The 26,051-nt window shown below is 38.2% G+C and overlaps 1 protein-coding gene across 3 annotated transcripts in view; it reads right to left on the bottom strand.

The window, feature by feature from the left end:
* PEX5L (peroxisomal biogenesis factor 5 like) overlaps positions 1–26,051 on the bottom strand; it is a 199,262-nt gene that overhangs the window by 82,376 nt on the left and 90,835 nt on the right. For 2 of the 3 annotated variants that reach the window (XM_064279716.1, XM_064279720.1), the window contains 4 exons: positions 14,013–14,124; positions 6,860–7,054; positions 1,945–2,068; positions 796–892 (listed from right to left, as the gene is read on the bottom strand). In XM_064279716.1, coding sequence (XP_064135786.1) covers positions 796–892; positions 1,945–2,068; positions 6,860–7,054; positions 14,013–14,124 — 528 coding nt within the window. The remainder of the gene's footprint in view (positions 1–795; positions 893–1,944; positions 2,069–6,859; positions 7,055–14,012; positions 14,125–26,051) is intronic. The other variant, XM_064279725.1, reaches the window with a different exon arrangement.

Here is a 26,051-nt window from a genome sequence, read left to right as displayed (position 1 = left end):
CAGACTTTGAGTCTCCTTGAAACAGTCTTAACCAAAGAGATTACTCACTACTGACAAGCCATTTATTCTGGAGAGTCAAGCAGCAGAAAGACAGATCTGGGTTCATACTCTGCTTCCACCGGTGATTAGCTGGGTGTCTCAGGACAAGGAATTTGACTTCACTGAGACTGTTTAAAGTGTCTTTAAAATGAGGATAATAATACTTCATAGGATTATTTGAGTGTCAGTATAAGGTATGAAAATCACAGAGTAAAGTCCCTAACACTGGGCACTCATAAATGGAAACTCTTATTATCATTACATGAGTCGGAATCAACTCTACGGCACTGGGTTGACTGGGTTATTATCATTACTACTAATATTATAATTACGTATTCTTCAGGATCCAATTTATTTTAATGTGACAGTCTTTTTTTGTACTTTGTGCTTTCTTCTACAGGGGATAGACGTGAATGAACACTCGAGAAGCAATTTCCTCTTTTTTGTGTTCTGTTACATAACTAGCACTAATGCTGGAGCAGAACAAGTTTTTTTACAGCAAAATAACAGAACAGTAAACGCTAGGGCAAGGAAAGCGCTAAGTACACAGTGAATTCATTAACACGTTTTCCAGACAAAAGTATATGTATCATCAGTTATTTTAAGCATCAAGATAGATACTGAATAAGAAAGCACATGAGATACAAAATATAGAAAAATATTTCAAACCTTTCGTGCAAAATTTAAATACAGTATTTATGATAGATTTTATTTATTAAAAAAAAGATGCATTCATCAAAGAATCAGTTTTGTTACCTGTGTCGGAGCCACTAATTCCAGCTCCGAAGCTGACTCTGAGTTGAGGGCGCTTTTCCCACCACTCAGTTCTGGCTGAGATCTGTGCTCTGAGGACCTGGAGGGATGCAGTAAGTAAATTAGAGCACATCGTGAAAGAAGTTCAGCCTGAAATCCAACCAGGAACCTAGTTAACTTGGACCATTAAGAGCAAGGAAACATAGCTCTTGTCAGAATTTTAATGAAAACATAAACTTTATATATTTCAATTGTGATGACCATTTTCAGAATTTTTTAAGCAGTTGCAATGTGCTAGGTGAACTAAATTTAGAATTTAGTTCAATTACGTGCATAAAATAAGTGAACAATGTTTTTGCTACAGAAAGCTCTGCTTTATTAAACAGATACTGTTTTGTTTTGGGGGAGACTGTGTACAGAGTATCTCAGGTGTGATTTCATTGTTGTGTAGCATTTGAGATGTTGTGGTAAGTGGACAATGTGTGAGGACAACAGGCACTGGTAAAACTTAGGTGGCCAGGCTTCCTCTTGGGCAGCCATGGACTTTTCTTCTTACTTGCATTACCAGATGGTAGATGATTAAGTAAGCCAGAAAAGGTTACCTGTGTAACCAGAGAAGTCTAATTTTAATATCATTCATGTGATATTATAGTGAATACATACATAAATACATGCTTGCACCTATTTTGATTCATCAGCTCAGTCACACATTCAGAAAATCATCAACAAATGTTGAATCATGCACCTCCCCAAATCTTTATTGGCTAAATTTTGGACAATTCAGATGACATGATTTAGCATTTGTATAAGCCACACTAGAGCCCTTGAGCGGTGCAAATGGTTAACTTGCTTGGCTGCTAAGCAAAGGGTTGGAGGCTTGACTCTACTCAGAGGTGAAGACAAATCAGCCATTGCAAACCCTGTGGAGCACAGTTCTACTCTGACACACATGAGATCACCATGAGTTGGAATCAGCTCTTCAACAACTAGTTTGGTTAGAAACCACAATACTTAACATTGACGTATAGGGGTTATACACAACACCAAGTATCTGAATTGACTTAACTCATTGGCTATTTCAGTACATAAGAGAAACACCCATAAATGAAGCTGACACACGAATGGCTATTTTCTCATGTCAAAATATCTTACCACAGGAGTTCTTTTGATCCACTTCTAGATGAGCACGACTTTCTCTCTGCCATTGGAAGCCCCTTGCTAGTTTGGTCTCCATGAAATTTAACATCATCCCATTTTTCCAGTTGTGTGTGAATGTCTACTAAGGAGACAGGAACGGGGAGGGGCCGGGGAAGAGCATGAGGTGAGGAGAGAAGAGGAGACATGGATTAAGACTGAGAAATTTTACAATCTGAAGTTACTCAACCGAACTAAGAAAACTTGATTTCCCTTCAGAGCCTATGCAATTATACTAAGGAATTATAACTTCATAAAACCACAGAAATTGTGTTCAAATTAGCACAGTCCAATTTGTAAGAGCTCCATCTTGGCAATATTCCTCCAGAGAACTTGAAGAGCTGAAGGATAATCTAAAAATCTGGCAGCAAGTTTGCACTTGTCAATTAGAAGCTACATATAATACATTTTTCCTCCTTTGGCACCTGGTACAGTGCCTGACACACATCAGGTGCTCTATGTTTTTTGATACAAAATGGATTTAACCCTTTTTCTGAAAATTGCACAGAATATTTCTTTTATTTTGTGCCTAGTGATGCTTTTTAAATAACTCTACATGCCTCATGTAGACTTTGAAAATATGATATATCTTCGTGATGAAGCCACATGTAGAACCATTTTTTAAGAGGTGGGAGACAGTTTTGACGGTACTATTTTGGTGGCTTCAAATAGCTGATTTCTAGTCCTATTTTACAATAGATATGCTACAATCTTGTTATTTTATTTGTAATTTCTTTAATAAGAATTTTATTAGAGTTATGAAATTGTCATCTTCCAGGAGTCATATCCTAAAGCAGTGGGGCGGTGTAAGATTTTTCTTATGCTTTTCCAAAGAATGATGCTCTCAAATCCAAGACCAGCCTTTTCAAGGTCTCATGAAAATTAATTAAAACAGGTGCAGCTAAAAATAAAAATAAGACTTATTAAGATAAATTCAATTGCTTTTACAGTCAAAGCAATCAAGTTTTACATGAATTTATTTCAGTGTTATGTGCATTCTGAATCCTGTGTGCTGTGCGAGACCGGGAACCTGGGGTAGAAGGAACATGTGGAGCTCTATCAGCCTCTGGATAACAAGGATTGCTTTGAAACACTTATGGCATGTTTCTAGAAAGAAATTCTGTTTAAAGCAATGAGCCTCTCTGATAAAAGGAGGTGGGAGGAAACTGGAAAACTTTTTATAGCTTTTGTATGAACTACTTAATTTTTCACCAAAAGAAGGAGTGTATAACAGGGATAGAGAGAAAGGAGACAATGGAGGCAGCCAAGAAAGTGCTGGACCCATTTTCTCCCTCTGGCTTGATTCTTAAAGATAAAGAACCTGTGTTCTCTCTCAGTAACAGGTAGAGAGTGGTTTGACTGTGAACAAACCACTTAAACAACCTTAGAGTCCAGTTTTTTCATTTATAAAAGATAAGTTCCCAGTCAGTGTCCTCTCAGGTCCTTCCTTGTAAACTAAGCTTTTATGACTTCTTTACAGGACATTTTCTCAAAAGCAGAGGAATGAAATTTACTCTTTTGTTTTTAACATAACAATTATTTTGTTATATTGTAATGCATTTAATAATATATTTTTACACAAATGTATACATTTGATTTATTAACCTGTACAGCTGAATAAACCTAGATACACAGTGATGGTGAGGAAACAGTTACAAAGTTTTCATCCAAAGAGAAATGGCAGGAGATAAAGGATCCTGTATATGCAACTAGTTTGAACAGTAGGCTGGTTCTCTGCCTTTTCTCTACAATCTATCCCTGGATGGTCTTATCTACCCATGGTTACAATACCCACTCACAAGCCTTTGACTCCAAACCTCCATTACCTGCTCAGCTCTCTTTCCTGAGCCCTAGCCCTATGTATGTAATAGTTTATTGGATATCTCCACATAAAAGTCCCACCAAAACCAAAAAAAAAAACAAATGAACAAAGAAATCCTATTGCTGCCAAGTTGATTCCAACTCACAGTGACCCTGTAGAACAAAGTAGAACTGTCCCATAGGATTTTCAAGGTTGTAATCTTTACAGAAGCATACTGCTACATCTTTCTCCCATGGGGTGGGTTTGAATTGTTGACCTTTTGGTTAGCAGCTCAGTGCCTAACCACTGAGCAACCAGGTCTCCTTATAAGTTTCACCAAGCCTGTTGCCTTTGAGTAGAACTGCCCTGTAGGGTTCCCAAGGAGCAGCTGGTGGATTTGAATTGCTGACCTTTTTGGTCAGCAGCTGAGCTCTTAACCACTGCACCACCAGGACTCCAGAAGTCCCGCAAGCCCCTAAAATATAACAGGTTCAACACTGAACTCAATATTTTCCACCTTGACTCCCTCCTTCCTCTCTTCTAACCCCTATCACAGAGCTGGGCACATGGATCCATCCCCCTCGCTCTCATACACACATTCATTTAGCTCCCAAGTCCTGCTATAATATTTTGTGAATCTGTCTCCCCTTCCCCATCCCCTCTGTCACTATCTTGGATGTCTCTGTGGGTCTTCCTGCCTCCATTCCATTCTCCATACATCCACCAGAGTAGGGTGTTTCTGAAATAGAATCGGTTCTGTCACTTCTTTGTGTAAAACCCTTCAACATCTCCCATCTCTCCCATCCTAAGGACGTGACATCCAAGACTACTATCATCTGGCCTCTGGTGACTCTCAGGAGCCCTGGTGGCACAGTGGTTAAGAGCTCGGCTGCTAACTAAAGGTCAGCAGTTTGAATCTAGCCGCTCCTTGGAAACTCTACGAGGCAGTTTTACTCTATCCTATAGAGTCACTGTAAGTCAGAATTGACTCGATGGTAATGGGTTTGGTTCTATTTTTGGTCAGTGACTCTTCACTGTAAGTCAGAATTGACTCGATGGTAATGGGTTTGGTTCTATTTTTGGTCAGTGACTCTTAGGCTTATTTATCACCATTCCACCATCCTTGAATACTATTGGAATACTTGTATTTACTTGAAAAAACATTTCTCTGTGTTTTTCTGTATATTTGCATCTGAATCTCTCTTTTCTCTGTACCAGGAATGCTCTACCCCTCTCCTGATCCATCTTTTTCATCTGGCAAGTTCCTACTAATCCCTCAAATTGTGGCTCCTATAGTATCTTCTATAAAACATTTTCTCCAACTTCCAGGGTAGGTCAGGGGCTCTATGAATTTTTTTTTTTTTTTATAGTATCTCCTATAAAACATTTTCTCCAACTTCCAGGGTAGGTCAGGGGCTCTATGAATGTGTTCATGTAGTATCTAATCTGGCCCCAAATATAGTATATAGTGCATATTTTATTATAATAGTTTAATAATTTTTCTGTCTCCCCACTGACTGTAAACTTACTGAGAGATGGAGAGTTTATATTATTTATCTTTGCATGTCCAGCACATAGCATGTACCTGGAACATGGCAGGCATTCAGAGAAGTGTTTACTGAACAAATGAATAAGCTAATTCATGACCATGTAACATCACAGTGCTAAGTGATTTCACGTATATATCCCATTCAATCTTAATTATAATCTTATGGATTAGTTACTAACGTGCTCATTTTATGAATATATACATACGTACACACGTGTATGTCAGTCTGACAGCCAGGGGAGATACATGTTTCCCTTGGCTCTCTATAATACCTGCCACCTTCAGGAGAAGGTAGAATAGAGTAGAAAAAAAGCATGGGATTCGAAGTCAGCTAGAGCTAGGTTCAAATGCTATCTCTACCCCTTACTGACTGTGAGATCTTGGGAAAATTATTTACATTTTTCGAAATCTGGTTCCTCATTTATTGCAAAGAGTTGTGAGGATTTAGTGAGCTAATATATGTAAGTCATGCAGCTCAGTCCCTGAACATTATAAGTTATCAATAAATGGCTATTATCATCATCTCAGATGTATTTCCAAACACGCTACATGCTACTATTTGGTCTGGCTATCCCTGGACCTTGTGTTGGAGTTGTTTACTGATGTGTCTTCCCATAAGACTGAACACTCCTAGAGGGTAAGACCCGTGTCTTGTTTTATTTGTAAACCCACTGTCTGGCAGGGTGCCTGGCATCTATCAAGAACTCAGTACAGGTGGGTTGAATAAGTGGGTCAATTAATCAACACCAGTTACTCAAAGTTGAGCTCTCCGTCCAAGCAGAAAAGAACCCATGCCTCAGGAATCAGAGAAGGAAATAGACTGCAGGTCTAATTGCCTCCTTTGCCATGAAACCAGAAGAGATGGATGGTGCCTGACTACTATTACTGAATGTTTTGATCAAGGACCCAATTGTTGGATCTTGATCAAAAGGAGGAAAAAATGTGGAGCTGAACTTCAAATTGTTATTGGAAACCAGGCTTACTGGATACATTGAAACTGGAGGAACCCCTGAATCTATTGTCTGTAAACAACTTTTAAGCTTGAACTGAAACTGTTCGATGAAGACATCTTTAAACTAAACTACAATTTAGCTCATTTAATAAAGAATGCTTGCCTTATGTATCACACTCTCTTAAAGAGTTATGTCTATGAGATTAAATAGACAACAGTAACTCTAAAACACAGAAGAGAACTTTAAGGGGCAGAGAGTCTAAGTTAACTGTGGTGGAACAACATAGCAGAGACACGGACAATGTGACTTAATGTGAAGTGTGTAAGTATTGCCAGTGATTGGTGCTTGTAAAAACTGTTGAATGCTCATATGTTTTGTTGTGTACATTTTCACTAAAAAAAAAAAAAAAAGAACCTGTGCCCTGATCAGTTTCCTAAATCATCTTTCAATTCCTTTGTCCATGGTCTTAATGTCATTTATGGAGCTTCCTTGTAGCAACATTCAGTTGGTAAACTTCAGTGTTCCAACAGGGCAAGGTTGAGTAGCAGCAAAAGAAAGCCATGGTCTTACCTAAATCTAAGGACGAAGTCTCGGGAACTCTGAGTGGCTGGCCTTTCTGCTCAGCATCTGAACTGATGAGGTCGGATCCATCAGCCTTTTTCTTGAGGGATGAGGTTTTCGATGAGGCCTCTGACTTCTTGGCTTTGGTTTGAGTTTGAGAGACTGGTTCACTCAGGTCCAGGAGATCCAAGCCTGTGGTCAATACTAGAAAAGAGGGAAGAGGCTAAGACAAGCCCACTTACTGCCCTGAAATCATCTTTAAAAAATAAATTTCAGTTGGGTACAGAGATTTTGTGCTTATGGTGCAGGTTAGAAGCATCAAATTAAATTAGCACACCATTAATTTATAAAGACAGGCTATATTTAGCCTGGGATGTTTTGTTGCACGTTCTCCTTTATTTGCCATGGTATAAATCGGTAAGACAGAGCTTGCACCAGCCTCACCAGTGATGAAGCTTTGGATGAAATTAAAACTCTAAAATTGAACCCGAGTTCAGGTACTATTTATTTGTTGTTTTGCTTTATTTACAGAGAAGGTTTATTTTAGATTTCAGTTTTTCCAGAGAAGAGTACCTCTACCACATTCAGAGATATACTTGCAAACTGATTTAATCAGAAAATAGCACGATGTCTGGGCTCACACGAGATAGGTATCTTATAACCCATAGTTGATGAATAGGTGCACATGCTAATGTGCAAATTTAAATTTGAATGTAACGAACCATGAAACTGAAACACTTTTACTTTCTAGCAAGTTGATTAAAAAAAAAAAAAGTTGATTACATCGTATTAAATACTGTAGTAAAGGAAGAAATAATAATTTGTTCCAATGAAAACTAGGCAAACGAGAATTAAAAAGGCAAGCTTTGTAGCTCTATTCTTCTTTCTCTTAGCAGTGACCATAACACGTGTTTGACTAGCTCTGTGAGAAACAGAAAATTCGAATCAAAGAGGCTCCCTCCAGTCCTCTCTCTCCACCAGTTCATGCTGCTTCCCCAGGTGGCTGATCAGACCTGGTGGCTTCCTGGCTGAGGGACTCTACTCCCAGTCAGCTTAGGAAAGCCACAGAGGTGGCCCAGACATCCCTGCATTCACCCTACCTCACGCAGTCCTTAAGAACCAGCCCTGTCCTACTCCTCCTCGTTGGCGATCCCGGCTTTCCCTTTTGGTGGTCAGGGGGTTCTGCTGATGTCTCAGTGCTTGTCCATCTGCTCCCCCCACCCAGTGCACTCAAGGCAGGGCCAGTGCTCAAGTGAGTTCAAAACCAGAATTTCTAGAGAGCTGTACCACCTTCATAGGCTAAGCACCCCTATGGAATCCTTAGAATAGTATGTCAATCTTTACTCTGAAAAAAACTTGTTTTGGCTGCAATCATGAACCACAGTGGTTGTATGTTGGGTGGTGAAGTGGAAAAACCAGGTTCCCCCACTGCCTATTTGTGTGACTTGGGGTAAATTTCTTGACTTCTATAAGTTTCAGCTTCCTTACATGGAAAACAAGGAATTAATAGGTGATCTCTTCTGAAAGGTCAGAACCTTGAAAACCCTGTGGAGCAGTTCTACTCTGCACACATGGGGTTGCCATGAGTCGGAACCAACTCTTCAGCAACTGGTTTGGTTTGATTTTGGCTCTTTTAGGTATGATATGAGGATTAAATTATATAATGTGTGTAAACTGCCAGGCATACAATTTAGGTACTAAGTAAATATTATTTCTATTCCTTGGCAGGCAATTTGTGATGTTTTTCTTTCCTTTTTATTGATCTCGTTACATTTTCCCCATTCCTATTTCAGGCAAGAGCCAGATCCACGCACTGACAGGAAGAGGAAAGTCCACTGGGAGCAAAATGGAGGCTGAGACAGAGGTACTGGTTCTGCAGAGGACCCTACGAAGCCAATTTATCATAAAATGGCCTCAAAGTGTCAGCTTATCTCAACTGAGTCTTCCTCAGGAGCTGGGAGCCACTTTCTGGTGCTGAGATGCTCTGAGATAGGAGGAGCGTTTTGTGGCCAGGAAGTGGTTGAATGAGAGGAAGAAGAACTGGCTTTCAGAGCTAAGCAGCCTGGCTTTAGGTCTAAAACTCAAGCACAGCAGGCAGCCAAGATAGGCTAGCATGCTAAACACTTGATAGCCATCAAACATTTAAATGGAAATTTCCAGGCTTCTCACATTGGCAGGGACTCTAGGCCCAATGTGATTTTCTTATAATAGAAGGAAGGAAGTTGATGAAAACCTCTGGAATGCCATATATGTCTTTTTTTCCCTAATCGTACAATCAGAAATTAGTCATTTGCTCCTGGACTTCTTTTTGCAGCAAATTATATAGGAATAGTCTACTTGTATACAGGAAGTACACTCATTACGAAATAATAACTGCTGAGTATTAATTTAATTCTGTATCTGCTTCTCACCATTCAGAAAAAATGAATTACCAAAAAGAGTCAATTAGAAATTCAAACTTGGCTCAGTACCATTCTTTTCCCCTCCAGAGTGTTCTCCACATTTCCTGTGTTTGCTCTGAGCTCTCTTGGTCTCTTTGTTCTTTCCCCAGAAAATGTGAAACAAATGCTCGCTGCACAAGAGGACCTTGTTTGTTACCCAGTTGATGAAGGGGGTGGCCTGAGGACAAAGGGCAAGCTTTGAAACTCGGAGACTCCCCAGGGATCTCAATTTTGAAAGCATAGATGGGTGGGTGTACCCTTTCACCCTCTGGAGGGAGACAAGTCCTGTCTAGTGTGTGTGTATCCTTTAGTTAAGACTGAAAAATGCGTGTCTCACTGCCCCATATGGGCTTCAAAGACAGCAGGTGTTGGCATGAAAGAGGCTGTTTGCTGATTTTCTTAACCCAATTTTAAAGATTTGCTTAGGCACATGAAAGTTTGGGGTCCAATGTCTGTGTATTCAAATTAATCAGCACAAAATATCATCTCCTCCTATAAACTTGTAGCCATCCAGCAGACTCTGACTAATGGTGACCTGATGTGTTACTGAATAGAACTGCTCCCTAGGGTTTTCTTGGCTGTAATCTTCATGGAAGGAGATGTCCAGGTCTAATTTCCATGGTGCCTCTGGGTGGGTTTGAACTGCCAACCTTTAGGTTGTAATGAGCTTCGGATTTTTAGTGAATTTCTCCAAAGCAGTGAATCTACATGGAATGGCCAGACAGAACAGATCAAGGAGTAACCTTAACTGGTCCGGTCAGTGAATATGGCTCAAGGAGCTGATGAGGCTCTGCTCTGATTTGTAAGCTACCCTGGCATTCCAGAAAATATATTCTGTAATGTAGAGGTTACAAAGCAAAGTGCTTTAGGCAGAATTTTGTCACTGATGTCAAATAAATTGGACTTAGATAATTTAATCAGTTTTTTCCTTTTTCTGGAATATATAAATAATGCTACTATCCACATTCCAGGGGTATTTCTAAACCTTCACTGAAGAGGTATACTATTGGGCTCATGGCTATTTGGATTTCATAAGAATGTATTTTGTAAATACTACGCTAGTTTTGCAGTTGTGATATTTTGTTAAGTGGCTGTGGCAGGATGGTGAACTTTGTTGAGGGAACTCTTCCCCTGATATCAAGGAGTAAGAATAAATTTTTTTGAATCATGCAAAATGTTTCTTCTGTAGTAATTCTTCACCTAATTTTTCAAGGCTATGGAGAAAATACTTTAGATGATGTACATCAATAGATGTAAGCCGAGAATCCCGTTCTTCTTGGAAAAAGATTCTGTCTTGTGCTTTGAAACATACTAGACTTTGTTGAGAGATTACAGAGCAACAAGTTATTGTTTCAATTCTTACAGTAATTACTTGTCTTATCATACAACTGATACCTTAAAGTATCTACTGCTGAATTAATTCTAGGACATTTGATAAATGAATGCATGCATAATATACACTTATTTACCATTTTAAAATCAAAGATATTAGCAATTAATTTGGTTGAGCTACTACTACTAAGGATACAGTTTGAGAGGACCAAAGGAATTACGTAGCTGTCCACCAGGATCAAAGACAAATTCAAGAGAATGTAGGGTATTAATGGCAAACAATGGAAAACATTCTTTTACGGCCAATTTGAAAGATATCATCATTGGATGACAAGAAGTTAGTCCTAAAGTAGAAAACAGAAGAAAGAAAAAACATAAATTGAAACACTTCAGAAAAGAATTATAATTTAGTACTTCTGTAGGTGGTGCTAATGATTTGTGCTCAACAACTAACCTAAAGGTTAGTGATTCAAAGCCGCCCAGTAGAGCCACAAGAGAAAAGCCTGGCTATCTGCTTACATAAAGATTATAGCCAAGAAAACCCTATGGAGAAGTTCTATTCTGTAACATGGTTACAGAGTAAAGTCAGTTGGAATTGAATGGATGGCAGCAGGTTTGATTTTGTCTTGGGGGGAGGGAACAAAGCAGAAGATGAACATGGTCTTCTAAGGTTAGTAGATGAAAAAAATCATTTGGCTGGTTCTTGGAAAAGATATGTCTTATTTAAGAACTGTATTCCTTAGAGATTTAAAAAATTATAATGTTTTGCCTTGAGACATATTTTTAAGATTATATAACACATTATCAAACAGTCTTCCTTCAGGATAAAAACCTATGCAATCCAGCTACACTGAATGCCAAGGATGAGAGAAGAAAACTCCACAGTCTAAGAACATCATTTAACCAGACCCCTTACTTAGGAGGGTAATGCTGTCTGTATTGGAGTCACAAGAAATTATACATTCTTTTGATTTTTCGTCTGTAATATTTCACAGGTCTCTCATATATGTTTGAGGGATCAAGACAAAAAGTAGCTTTTGAGTTCAATCTTATGCTGCTCTTCCTAAGGGTGGGTCCTTCCAAGTGACTTAGTTTTGGAATCAGTGAGAACTGGGAAGTGCAGAAGGTGCTGGAATGAAGATCTGAGGAACTCCATCCCTTTGCAGCTTCTTCCTAGAACCATGGGGACTTCTCAGTGCATCCTATTCTCATGGACCCACCAGGAGCCCAATTCATCTGAAACTAGAGAAACAAGGCTTCTCTGTATTTTTCTGGGAGTAGTTCTACGGTTTCAAAGGGATGAGCTCCAGTGTCATAGAGCAGAGGGACGAATCTGACCTGATGGTATGAGAACTTGTTTAGTTTTTTGTCTAAAGGGTACCAAGCACAATTTTACTTGCTTGATTACTCAAAGTGATAGTTGAATTTAGAAAATGGTTGATTGAATATGATGTAAAAAAGTTAATGAATTTGAAAGAAAAGTGTTGGGAATATTGTTTCTCACCTGATATCTAACAGTAGTGGTAATACCAGCTAGAGCTTATGCCGTGCTAAGCACTTATAGAGATTACTTCATTTAATCTTCCCAAGTAGCCCATGAGATATGTTGTTGTTAGTCAATTCCAGCTCGTGGAGACCCCATGTGTGCAGAATAGAACTGCTCTGTAGGGTTTTCAAGGTTGTGACCTTTTGGAAGCAGATTGCCAGGCCTGCCTCCCAAGGCGCCTCTGGGTGGGTTCAAACAACCAACTTTTTGGTTAATAGTGAGTGCTTAACCTTCTGCGCCACCAGGGGCTCCTGTATGAGATATAGATCTTACTATTATTAGATATAAGGGGAAGCCGAGACTTAATTAAACAAGCTGTCCCAGGACACAGAGCGGCTAAGTGGCAGAGCTGGGATATGAACTCACGAAGTTTGACCCCAGAACCTTAGACTACATTGCCACATAAAGTGTCTGTTAGTTACTCTTGTGGTTGTATGTTTTAGCATTTTTTTTTAAAAGGTCACCATTTCCTTCTTCTGCAATTTTCATCACTTACTTAGAAGTATAATGAAAATATGCAAGCTAACAGCAAGCGGAGGCCATGATGATGAAAAGAAACAGATGTGACAAGGCAGTATGTGACTATCTTCTTTTCTGTTAAATTCTGTTCTGCACATCCAACAGAACCTGTGTTCTTCGATTCAGAGTGTCATTGTTTCCTTCTTAGTTGAACAACAGGCCTTTGAATGTGAATACTGACTGAATGAAATCAATGCAGAAAGGCAGCATCTGATACAGGTGTGATTCGTACCACAGGCACCCTCGTTCACTCTTTGGGTGGATACTTATTGAGTGCCAGACACTGTGCCAGGTGATGGTTTACTGTCTGTGCATGCTTGAGTCCAGAATGCTCAAATGCATTGTTGTAAGAGGGGCAAGTTACACGTTTACGTGACAGAAAATGAAACTGGCTTTATACTATGCTAAGGAAACCCTGGTGGCATAGTGGTTAAGTGCTACGGCTGCTAACCAAAGGGTCGGCCGTTCGAATCCACCAGGCGCTCCTTAGAAACTCTATGGGGCAGTTCTACTCTGTCCCATAGGGTCACTATGAGTCGGAATCGACTTGATGGCACTGGGTTTTTTTTTTTTTGGTTAAGGGTCGGGGGTGGGAGTAATGGTGGTTCAGGGGTAGACTTGTAGTCCTCCATGTGGGAGACCTGCGTTTGATTCTTGGCCAATGTACCTCAAGTGCACCCAGCACTCGTCTGTCAGTGGAATCTTGTGTGTTGCTGCAGTGCTGAACAGGCTTCAGTGAAGCTTCTAGACCAAGATGGACTAGGAAGATCATTTCCAGAAAGTCAGCCAATGAAATCCCAATGGTCTGATCCCTTTGTGCCTGGAGTTGCCATGAGTCAGGGCCTGACTTGATGGCAGCTAACAACAAAAAAGGTCTAGGACATTTTAACTGTCATTTTAATCCACTCGAAGGGACTGTTGACAGTTTTATTTTACTGAAATTTTGTCATACAAAATATTTCCAGAAATAATTGGGCCATCAGCCAGAACTTGAAAATCCTAATTCTACGGTAGATGCATTTGTTTTCTTAATATGATGTGAATAAGAGGGAAAGAAGTAAGTATGAAAATATGCGTTGAGAGATGATGCGTTGCTGATAGCAGCACACTTATGTTCAGCAAAACTGGGTGAGCCATCAGCATTGTGGTTTCTTATAAAATGAACAGTGATTTGTTTTTTTCATGCTGAATAGTATATGTTGTGAAGTTTCATTTGGTTGTAAATATTATTCCCCTCTGAAAATGTACTGTGGGAAGAAAACTGAAATTCTATTGTAGTTCAAATTAACTCCACTTGGCGGTCAGTTAAAAGTGAAAGAATTACCGGCTATGTTAGACGTTACTGGCCTTGCTGTGGCCTCCGACTTGGTCTCACAGAGGAAGTCATCAATGGAGGGGCTTAGGAGAGGCCTGCTTTCCTGCTGCTCATTCACCAGCTGAGAACAAATGAACACAGGCGTCAAAGGGAGCTTGTTACACTGCAGAATCAGAAGAATTAAAATGCAGCCTTGCAGCAAAATGAGAAGAGCAAGCCTACCAAAAACAAAAAAAAATGTATACAGGCAGCCACCGGGTTACAAACGTCCGACTTACGAATGTCTGACTTTAGGACAACTTGTACTTTAGAATAGATTGCCATAAAGCCCGTTATATGAAACAAGCTGTCCAAAACATACAATGGTTTGTAATAATGAATTCACGCACTACTTTGTGACATCATGAAAACACTGCATGGTTTGGAAGTGTTTGTTAAGTGTTTTATATGCCTAGGAAGGTAAAATATAAACTAAGACAAACATTTAACTATCTGATGCTAAATAAGAACCATATGTACTTGTTCCGACTTACCTATAAATTCAGCTTAAAGACAGGCTTAGGAACAGATCTTGTTTGTAACCCGGGGGCTGCCTGTAATTAAATAAATATTGGAGTGGGGGCAGGAAAGAAAACAAAACAAAACAAAAAACCAAGGGATAGGGAATGAGCCTTTTAGCACTATCAACATAGTTTTTGTGCAGCCAACTTTGGTTTTAAAGCTCAAGCCTTTTTTTCCCCTTCTAGAATAGTTTAGAATAGTTTTAGAATTAGTCTCTAATTTCAGTATGTGGAAAATGGCACCTAGGGAGTCATAGTTGCTAAGGGCCAACCCCATGCCCCACTTGAGGAAAAGGTCCTACCAAGACCTGGAACCGTGGCTTCTGACTCGGAGCTGGCGTGTTCTTGTCAGCACCTGTTAGTCAGTGGCTTTGTGCTATGTTATGTGCACGTGTGTGGGTTAAAAGCTGTCCTTTTCTCCCTCCTAGAAAGCTCAGGTCACCTGCAGGCACACAGCCTTATGTTTCCTGGCATGTAGTACATTACAAACATCGTTTTGGGAAAGCAGAAAAGATTAGGTCAACTGTGCAGGTATCCAGGAGGTATGTTTGTGGAAATCTGCATGTAAAATATATTTCTGTAGATTCAATCATATTTTCCTGTTGGCTTGTTCTCTAATTTCAGACATCTTTTAGCTTGATTCTTAGTTGATCTCTAATTATCAAAGGTAGCCAACTATCTACTTTGCTCTTCTGTACCTCTCTGAATCTAGGCTTGCTATAATTCTGTTTCTATGGTTAAAGGAAAAAAAATACACTTATGCAAGTGGTTAATCCTTAAATTAATTGTCTTATTTTTGGGATGGAGTTTTTACATCAGTTTTTCTTAAAATGGGCATAGTTATCTAGTTTTCTACTTGTGCTTTACAAGAAAAAGACACGCCTAAAAATTTCTAGATTTTTAAACACTTATTTGCAATGCTGCAATTTAACAGACATAACAAATGGAGTGCTTTGGCATATTTACCAAATCAAAATATTTCATAGGACTACTCACTTTCATGTCATTATTTCTTTGGCACAATGTCAGTGGTATTACAGCTTAGAGCTTATGAAAGATGGCAAGGGACCTAAATAGTTGTAAATATGAGAAGAAAAAAATTCAATTCTATTATTTCTGAAGGAGCAACATGGAAGCATTTAGTGGTCATTTGGGGACTGGCAGCCAAGAGACACATTTGGTATTTTAACGTATTCATGTTACTACACAAACACAGACAAATCTTAGGCTTCCGCTGTGGTTTAACATTTTGACATAAAGTCGGCAATTTGATTTTCATACATATTAATTTGTAGACATTATTGAGGGATAAGCTTTGAAAATGCCCTTTTTGTTTTAGTGTTCAAGTTACAATGATGAACATTTCTTCAATTATAGGTTTTAGTGTCTACTATATATTCACAGACTCAAAGATTTCTGTAGAGATCGAGTTATCCAGGGTCTGTTTTGGTCTTAACCTTTTTTTTTTTTTTTAGCATGCTCTGTTAACTCATAAGCTGACCTCCAAGTCTTTTCCATTTTGTCTTCTGAATTCTAGCATTCTTGAGTATCACCCATCCTACTGATACTGAAACACTTTGAATGCTGAGGGACTACGAGCCTCCCAGGTTTCTGAGATAAAATATATTTGAATTTTTGTAGACTCCATGGTGTATTGGCATTTAGGACAGATTTATAATATTTTCTGGCATAAAAGTCAATTTTATTATCTGAATATGTAGCTGAAAGCATTGGTACAGAATATAATAGACAATGAAGAAATGGCTAAATGTCAATGATCTGTGAGCTATTCTGAAAAGGGAAATACTATATGAGCTATACGATTAGGGTTCCAGGAACTATATCTCATTTGTAGTTAGTTCATGTACAAACTGTGCATATTGAACAGTTTCCAAAAGGCCCATACATCAATGTATATTTCCTGGTAGAATTTGCCCTTTTAATCATGTGTGTTTGGTGTAGTGAGACCATCTTGTGTGACATCACCAAAGCGACATGGCCCTAACTTTGCAAACAATGCTCACCTTCAGGCTGTGACATACTTGTGGCTGTCAGTGAGACACGAATTCTGTTGTGATAAAACATTCATGGAAGATAAAGGTCACCATTAAATATGGCACCACACTATCCTCATTGAGGTATTGTAATAGGCTTGCATTTACCAAGCAAGTGAAGTGCAATCTGATTACTGGCTTCTTATTGGCCCATTGGCTACGGTATATAAGGGGCAAAGATTAAGCACAACCGATACAACTGTAACCTTAAAAGTATGAATGTGCATGTATGATGTTATGACTATCTCTTTGATAGCCATATTTTTCTGAAAAGAAAATCTGATATTTTTGATGGATAACTAAGAATAAGTGAGTCTTCTTAGACTTGATATTGAGAAATATTTACCTATTATTATATAAATTATAATTTATATACAGTTTATTATATAAATTATAATTTATATATAATTTATTATATAAATTATGCAGGAAACCCTGGTGGTGTAGTGGTTAAGTGCTATGGCTGCGAACCAAAGGGTGGCTACGAGTTGGAATCGACTCAACGACACTGGGTTTTCTGGGTTATATAAATTATAGTTATAGTCCATGAAAAATCCTCTTGTACTCTTCCTTTATTTTGAAAAATTAAATTCCTATATAAAAAAAAGACTAATAATTTATTCCTAAATCACAATTCTGTGAATAGATGTGTAGGAAAGACCTAAACTACCTATAATTTCAAAAGACCATTTCTCAGAGCATTAGATTTCTGTGGATAATTTTAGTTGTAAACTCCAAAATTTGCCTAAATTTGTTAAAAGAATTCTAGAAAATGAGACCTTTGTCCATATGTGTAAATGCAAAAATGAAGAAAAAGGTACAATCAAGTGAGAGACCCTGTACTTTTAGGCAAGTAGGCTTTATTAAATGTAGCTGTAACTGTAACTTGTTGCTGTTGAGTTGATTATGACTTATAGTGGCCCTATAGAACAGAGTAGAACTGCCCCATGAGGTTTCCAAGGAGTGGCCGGTGTATTCAAACTGCTGACCTTTTGGTTAGCAGCTGAGTTCTTAACCACTTAACCACCAGGGCTCCTTATCAAAGGTAACAGGATGTTTTGGGGAGTCTCCCTCCTCATTTTAATTTCAGACTTATTTACTGGATAAAGCGCCTCTGGCAGTCTGAGATCTCAGTAGAGAAAGGTGTCATTCCCAGAGAGACCAGGACTAAGGTGTTGCCTCTCCAGGCTTCTCCTCAGACTCTGCCTTATTAGGTCTGTGTCTCCTCCTTGCCCACTGCCTTGTTTCTGACTAATTCACACTTGGCCTGATAGAGTTGCTATGGCTGTCCAAGTCCTCGTCAAATTTGAACTGTATTCAGTCAGATGAATTTAAAAAAACAAAAACAAAAAACCCAAACCCGTTGCCGTCAAGTCGATTCCGACTGATAGCGACCCTATAGGACAGAGTAGAACTGCCTCCATAGAGTTTCAAAGGAGTGCCTGGCGGATTTGAACTTATGCCACCAGTGTTTCCCAGATGAATTTGGGAACCATTATTTTAGTCTTTCTCAATCCCATTTTATTTTTATTTCTACAAGTAAGAATAGCTTTTTTTCTATGGCCCCCTCCTCAATCTCAAAGAAGTTTATGGTGACTTGAAAATAAATAAATCTTTTAGGTCACAGAGTAACAAACAATCCAAACTGACCCAAATGCTCCTGGTAGTCCCCTAAACTTAAATGAATCTTTTAGGTCACAGAGTAACAAAGAAACAATTCAAACTGACCCAAATGCTCACTTCTAAATCGTATGCCATTTATTCTTTCCTGTCCCATTGGTAGAATAAGGTTTATGGAATCTCTCTTAGAATTATTTCCATCAGTTTGAAACTACTTTATAAGATTCCCTTACTCTATTCTTTGGGTCAAGTATACATTAATCTTATAAAAATAATAAAAAGCAAGTCAATGGTTTGCAGTTTTTTGGAATAGCTGCATTGGAGAAATTTCAATTTTGATCCAGTCAGATGATCATAACGGAGTTAAATGATGCCCTTTAATAGTCGCTTGGTCTTTGTCTCAATTTTTCTACACTTTTTATTTCCATTTCCTACCCTCTCCTCAATATTTGGGTCATCTCAAAAGGCCTCTGATGGTGACAGATTCTTATCTCTCCTTTAAGACCCAGTTCAACCAGCACATTGTCTGGAAACCTTCTCCAGCACTAGGCAGCGAATGCCTGCTTATAGCACGGCCGTGATTCCATACTTTAGCCAGTATTATAACCTTAGTCTCACCTTCTTTCCTTCTCACTATACGATGGGCTCCTTGAGGGTAGAAACCTCACCCAATTAATTTTTGTAACCCCCTGTAGCAGTTTAAAAATATAGAATAATTTTATACAGTCTACCCAAATGATTATGAATAGCAGCAGAACATTGCCTAGTATAGTGCCGAAGATGGGCCCCTCAGGTTGGAAGGCACTCAAAATACTACTGGGGAAGAGCTACCTCCTCAAAGTAGAGTTGACCTTAAAGATGTGCATGGAACTTCATTTGGTGATGTGGCACCACTTAAAATGAGAAGAAAGAGGTGCAAACATCCATTAGAAATCAGAACATGTAATGTACAAAGTATGAATCTAGGAAAATTGCAAGTTGTCAAAGATGAAATTGAATGCTTGAATCCTAGATATTAGTGAGCTGAAATGGACTGGTACTGGCCATTTTGAATTGAACAACCATATGGTCTATTATGCTAGGAATGGAAAAATTGAAGAGGAATGGTGTCACATTCATTGTCAAAAAGAACATTTCAAGATCTCACCCTGAAGCACGGTATTGTCAGTGATAGGATAATATTCATACGCCTTCAAGGAAGACCAGTTATTACCTGTTATTCAAATTTACACAACCACCCCTGAGGCCATACGAAGAAATTGAAGCTTTTTACCAACTTCTGCAGTCTGAAATTGATAAAACATGCAATCAAAATGCATTGATAATTGCTGATGATTGAAATGTGGAAGTTGGAAACAAAGAAGAAGTAGTGGTAGTTGGAAAATATGGCCTTGGTGATAGAAATGGACACTGGAGAGTGCATGATAGAATTTTTGCAAGATCAACGACTTATTCATTTGAAATACCTTTTTTCAACAACATAAATGGCAACTACACCTGTGGACCTCACCATATGGAATACACAGGAATCAAATTGACTATATGTGATGGAAAGAGTTCAGTATCATCAGTCAGAACAAGGCCAGAGGCTGAGTGCAGAACAGACCATCAATTGCTCATATGCAAGTTCAAGTTGAAACTGAAGTAAATTAAACAAGTCTACGAGAGCCAAAGTATGAACTTCAGTATATCCAACCTGAATTCAGAGACTATCTCAAGAGTATATTTGATGCATTGAACATTAATGGTAGAAGACCAGACAAGTTATGGGAAGAAATTGAAGACATCATTCACAAAGAAAGCAAAAGATCATTAAAAAGACAAGAAAGAAATATAAGACTGAAATGGATGTCAGAAGAGACTCTGAAACTTGCTCTTGAATGTAGAGTAGCTAAAGAGAAAGGAATAAATGATCATGTAAAAGAGCTGAACAGAAGATTTCAAAGGGTAGCTTGAGAAGATGAAGTAAAGTATTATAATGAAATACGCAAAGTCCTGGAGTTAGAAAACCAAAAGGGAAAAACCCGCTCAGCATTTCTCAAGCTGAAAGAACTAAAGAAAAATGTCAGTCTTCAAGTTGCAATATGGAAGGATTCTATGGGTAAGCATCAAAAGAAGATTGAAGGAATACACAGAGCACTGTACCAAAAAGAATTAGTCAATGTTCGACCATTTCAGGAGGTAGCATATGATCAAGAACCGATGGAACTGAAGAAAGAAGTCCAAGCTGCATTGAAGGCATTGGTGAAAAACAACGCTCCAGGAATTGAGCGAATACCAGTTGAGATGTTTCAACAATTGGATGCAATGCTGGAAGCACTAACCCATCTAGGAGAAGAAATCTGGAAGACAGCTACCTGGCCAACCAACTGGAAGAGATCCATATTTGTGCGTGTTCCAAAGAAAGGTGATCCAGCAGAATGTGGAAATTATCCAACCGTATCATTAATATCATATGCAAACAAAATTTTCTTGAAGATAATTAAAAACTAGTTGCTGCAGTATATCAACAGGGAACTGCCAGAAATTCAAGCCAGATTCAAAAGAGGACGTGGAATAAGGGATATCATTGTTGATGTCAGATGGATCTTGGCTGAAAGCAGAGGATACCAGAAAGATGTTTACCTCTGTTTTATTGACTATGCAAAGCATTTGATTGTGTGGATCATAGCAAATTGTAGATAACGTTGCGAAGAATGGGAATTCCAGAGCACTTTATTGTGCTCATGGGGAACTTGTACGAAGACCAAGAGGCAGAGTTCAAATGAAACAAGGGGATACTGATTGGTTTAAGGTCAGGAAAGGCGTGCGTCAGGGTTGTATTCTTTCAGCATACCTATTTAATCTGTATGCTGAACAGATAATCCGGGAAGCTGGACTATATGAAGAAGAACTCAGCATCAGGATTGGAGGAAGACTCTTTACAATGGGCAATATGCAGATGACACAACCTTCCTTGCTGAAAGTGAAGAGGACTTGAATCACTTACTGATGAAGATCAAAGACTACAGCCTTCAGTATGGATTACACCTCAACATAAAGAAAACCAAAACCCTCACAACTGGACCAATAAGCAACATCATGATAAAAGGGGAAAAGATTGAAGTTGTCAAGGATTTCCTTGTACTGGGATCCACAATCGATGCCATGGAAATAGCAGTCAAGAAATCAAATGATGTATTGCATTGGACAAATCTGCTACAAAAGACCTCTTTAAAGTGTTAAAAAACAAAGATGTCACTTTGATGTCTAAGTTGCACCTGACTCAAGCTGTGGTATTTTTAATCACTTCATAGGGTGGCTCAGTGGTTAGGAGCTCAGGCTGCTAACCAAAAGGTCGGTAGTTTGAGTCCACCCACCAGCGGCTCTTTGGAAACCCTACGGGGCGCTTCTACTCTGTCCTGTAGGGTCTCTATGAGTCAGAATTGACTCCACGGCAATGCGTTTTTCTTCACATGCATGCGAAAGTGGGACAATGAATAAGGAAGACCGAAGAAGAATTGATGTCTTTGTATTATGATGTTGGTGAAGAATACTAAATATACCACGAACTGCCAGAAGAATAAACAAATCTGTCTTGGAAGGAGAATAGCCAGAATTCTTCTCAGAAGCAAGAATGGCCAACACATGACCGAAGTGTTTCTTATTTTATGCCAACACTGCATTTTGTGCTGAACAAATGCATATTATACCATTCAACTCTTAAAGCCTTATCTGAAAATACATTCCCTTTAGTTCAGCTTGAATTTCTCTATTTTCAATATTAAGAAATTAAAATACTATCTAAGCTACAGGGGACAATTCAATCAAGATGAAAGGGATGTATTTTGCTTTTAAATACTGCCTGCTACTTAGATTTCAGTGTATGTTAAAAGCAAGATCTATACAGGATAATAATCCCTATTCCATAATTTTACACTTCAGATTGATGAACTGTTATTTTAGTGTAAAATACACTGTTATCATTTTTAAGTATTTTAGTACTTAAAGAGCAATGTAAAAAGTTAAAACATTGAATCTAATAGGTTAAAGTAGACTACAAACAGCCTATACTTGTAATGAAAACCCTAGTGGTGTAGTGATTAAGACCTCCAAGAGGTCGGCAGTTCGAATCTACTAGGTGCTCTTTGGAAACTCTATGGGGCAGTTCTACTCTGTCCTATAGGGTCACTACGAGTTGTAATCAACTCGAAGGCAGTAGGTTTTTTTTTGGTATGCTTGTAATATTGATTAAAAAATTTGGAATAAAATACCATGTCTTTTTACTTCGTTAAAATAATAGAAAATTCATAAGATTTTTTTTATCCCTGTGTATACTTTTACTACAATATACAGGTATCTTTGTGCACTTAAAAATTTCTTTTACTATTTGTGACATTTTTAACTTAAAGAGTCATTTGTTATGCATGTCTTCATTTATAATGTGATTGAACTACTTGTTTACGGCTTTATTAGTTCTACACGATTTCAGAACTTTGTGCCGAGCTGCCAAAATCGTGATCATATTGTGACAAAGTTGACTGACAATATCAAAATTCAGTTAATTGACTCAATCTACTGAAAAACAAGGCAACTAAATCATTAGCATGCATCCCTTAAATATTCAGACTTTTAACGTTTTGTCATGGTAACCCCGAAAATCCACAGAATTAATTTCCTGTGAGTTAATAGTAATTATGGTTCCATGCCCCACCCAATCTCTCCATATGGGTCCCAGTAGGTCTTGTTAAGGATATCCATGTGGTCGCTTTCAACTCACTGACGTGATCTAAGCGTCAGCCAAATGACTACAAATATTTTCCTGACAGGATGGATAGGCTTGTAAAATGTGAACCTATTCATGGAGAAATGAAAAGATCTTACCATTTACAGCTTGGGTAATATTAACACTAAAGCAGGCAGGAGTGTGTAATTAAATCAATTATTTAGAGTTGGTAATAGAAACCCTGGAGCCCTGGCGACACAGTGGTGAAGAGCTGGGCTGCTAACCAAAAAGGTCGGCAGCTTGAAACAACTAACAGCTCCTTGGAAACCCTATAGAGCCGTTCTGTTCTGTCCTATAGGGTTGCTATGAATAGCAATCGACTCAATGGCAATTTTTTTTTTTAATAGAATTTTCTTCCAATCAAGGATATTACTCTTTTTATCTTTGCCAGACACAAAAATTAAATCATTATCAAGACCTAAGGGATGCAGGCAGATAGTTAGAAAAACAAAAGCCCAGTTTTTTTGAAAAGAAAAAGTCCCTTTACAAGAAGAGGTCTGGACACATGTTCAAGACACTGTGTTCTACAGGCAAAGAAGTATGGGGCATATCTTGCTAAAAAAGCACCAAGGAGATGTGGTAAAATGAAAATTTCTAAAGGTTCCTTATGAGACAGAGATATTCTCGAAAGTAATTTCATCCTTGCAAAGAGTACTAAAAAAATTTTTTTTCTATGATATAATCAATCTTTGGCACATAGTTTCTCTTCTGTCCTCAAACTGAATCTGTTCATAGTATTACAGTCCAGGGCAGGCTGTTCAACAGAAATATAAGGAGATCCGCATAATCTGAAACTCTCTAGTAGTCACATGAAAAAAGTAAAAAGCAAAAATAGGTAAAATTAATTTTAATATTTTATTTTATTAAAGCCAATATATCCAAAATATTATTCCAATGTGTAATCAATACAAAATTATTAATAAGATAGTTTATTATTATCTTTTGTTACTAACTCTTCAAAATCTGGTATATATTTTATACTTACAGCATATCTCAATTCAGAGTAGCCATAAAGTGCTCCATAGCCATATGTAGCTAGCAGCTACTGCATTGGACAGCCCAGGTTTAAAGGGACTTTTTTTTCCTCAAAGACTTGATAATCTACGTATTTTTTCTTCTTCAAACCTTTCATCAATGCACACTTGTGCACATGCTGTTTGTTTTACGTGTTAGTTAAGGACAGCATGAACCCAAATTTTATGTAGTGTCTGACATATCATCTGTAATACAGAATTAATCATTTTAAATAAGAAGGTAACCCTCAGGGGATCAGCAATTTCTGAGTTGAGATCATTGGGCAACTGTTCTGCTTTGTTCAATTTTCTGTGGATGGCTTCACTGGAATATGGCTAAATCCCTGTAATTAGGAATATAGTAGTCATGTAATTTAAAAAAATGCCTCAATACAGACCCATTCTGCACTTATGATCTGTTGAGTGAACTGTTACTAAACAGACTAAGGGCTCAGTGTTTCAGCAACTTATTCCACATTTGATTTAAATGATTGAGAGAGCAGACATTAGCTTCAGACACATCTGGAATCGATGACATGAGCAGCTGGCATTGACAAACCACTGATGAAGACGACCCGGTGTATTCAGCAGCATGTAGCGCTATGTTATAAGGGGCTTTACAGGAGACACTGGGACGAATGCGTTTCAAGACACCAATACACCTAGACAGGATCACAGGTAAGAATGCGGAGTGGGTACACAGTCGATGCTGTGGACGCCATGGCAGGTACTCACTTTTTCAGATCACTTTGCTTCTTTTTGGCTTGTGCACGCCACTGGTGCACAGCAAGGAGGAAAGCCACTTGTGTATAGTGGAAAAAGTATGTAACTAATAAAACTGAATTTTACTGAGAAATAAGTGTATCACAGCTGTCACTGAGTTAATTCCATAAAATTATCAGCGAAACAGGTGCCTTCAGTTTTTACGAATCAGAACTCTGCTGATTCATAAACTGGCTAGTATGCAACAAGAATATTAGGCATCAAAGAAAGCATTTCATGATCTTCATGCAGTAAAATTGTAACTAGTACTTCAAAAACTGTTAATGCAACACAAAAACAGAGATTAAAGAAGGAACTTGGTGCACACAAACGTTCTATATATGAGAAAATGGTAATAATCACAATTTATTTTCTAAATTAAAAAGTCAAAAATTGTATTTTGCCTGAAATTTTAAAGTGAAGCTTAGGTTATAATGGCGATTTTGAATATTTGAAAAAGGATTACTGGAAAGCATACTGCAATGCATGGTTTTGGGGAAAAAGGATTTGGGGGACTGGAGCTTGTCCTAAATTGTGATGTCCTGAGACCATGTTGCAGCACAACTGTGCCAGTTTCAAACTTGGATAGGTCGTATCCACTGGTCTATGTGACTTTGTCATTGTAAGAGAACTCCAACGAGTCCTCACCTCTCCAGCAGCATTCACCTAAGGAACTGTGGGCTGGATATTTTGGACATGGGGTTCTACAAAGGTCTGACTCTGACAGGCAGGTGATCACTGTGAAAACACTGTATATGTTTTCCTATGTAAACGAAGTAAAGAGCAGAGAACTTGGTAAATATCAAGGAAATTTCTTTTTAATTATTACTATGTCATTGGAAAGAAGCATGGATTAAAAACTAACAACAGAAAATTTATCCCAAAGTCCTGGGAATTTTAAATAAATTTTTTTTATGATTCAATTTTGATGTGATAGGTTGTTGTAATATTCATTGCTTACAACATAGTGTTTAGAATAAAATAAAACCACACGTTAGCAGCAGAAGATAAGATCTGCTGATATTCTAAAAATAGGCTGCCATAACTTACTTGTGCTGTAAGTGCCTCCATGAGGAGGGCAAAAGGGCATTTTTCTAATTCTAGACATGTTCATACAACTGGAACTGAATCACTACATTTACCATTGCATTAGGAAAAAAATGAAATCTTTAAAATAACAATCTAATCTAAATTATAAGATAAATGCAAGTAAAATAGTTTTCATTTCAGGATTTAAGGCTGGTCATTCCACAAAGTGGTGATGAGTGTGTTAT

The sequence above is a fragment of the Loxodonta africana genome, chromosome 1, assembly GCF_030014295.1.
Source record: "Loxodonta africana isolate mLoxAfr1 chromosome 1, mLoxAfr1.hap2, whole genome shotgun sequence".
Taxonomy (NCBI): Eukaryota; Metazoa; Chordata; class Mammalia; order Proboscidea; family Elephantidae; genus Loxodonta; species Loxodonta africana.
Note: the sequence above shows the minus strand (reverse complement) of the source record. Positions and strands in the feature narration are given on the sequence as shown.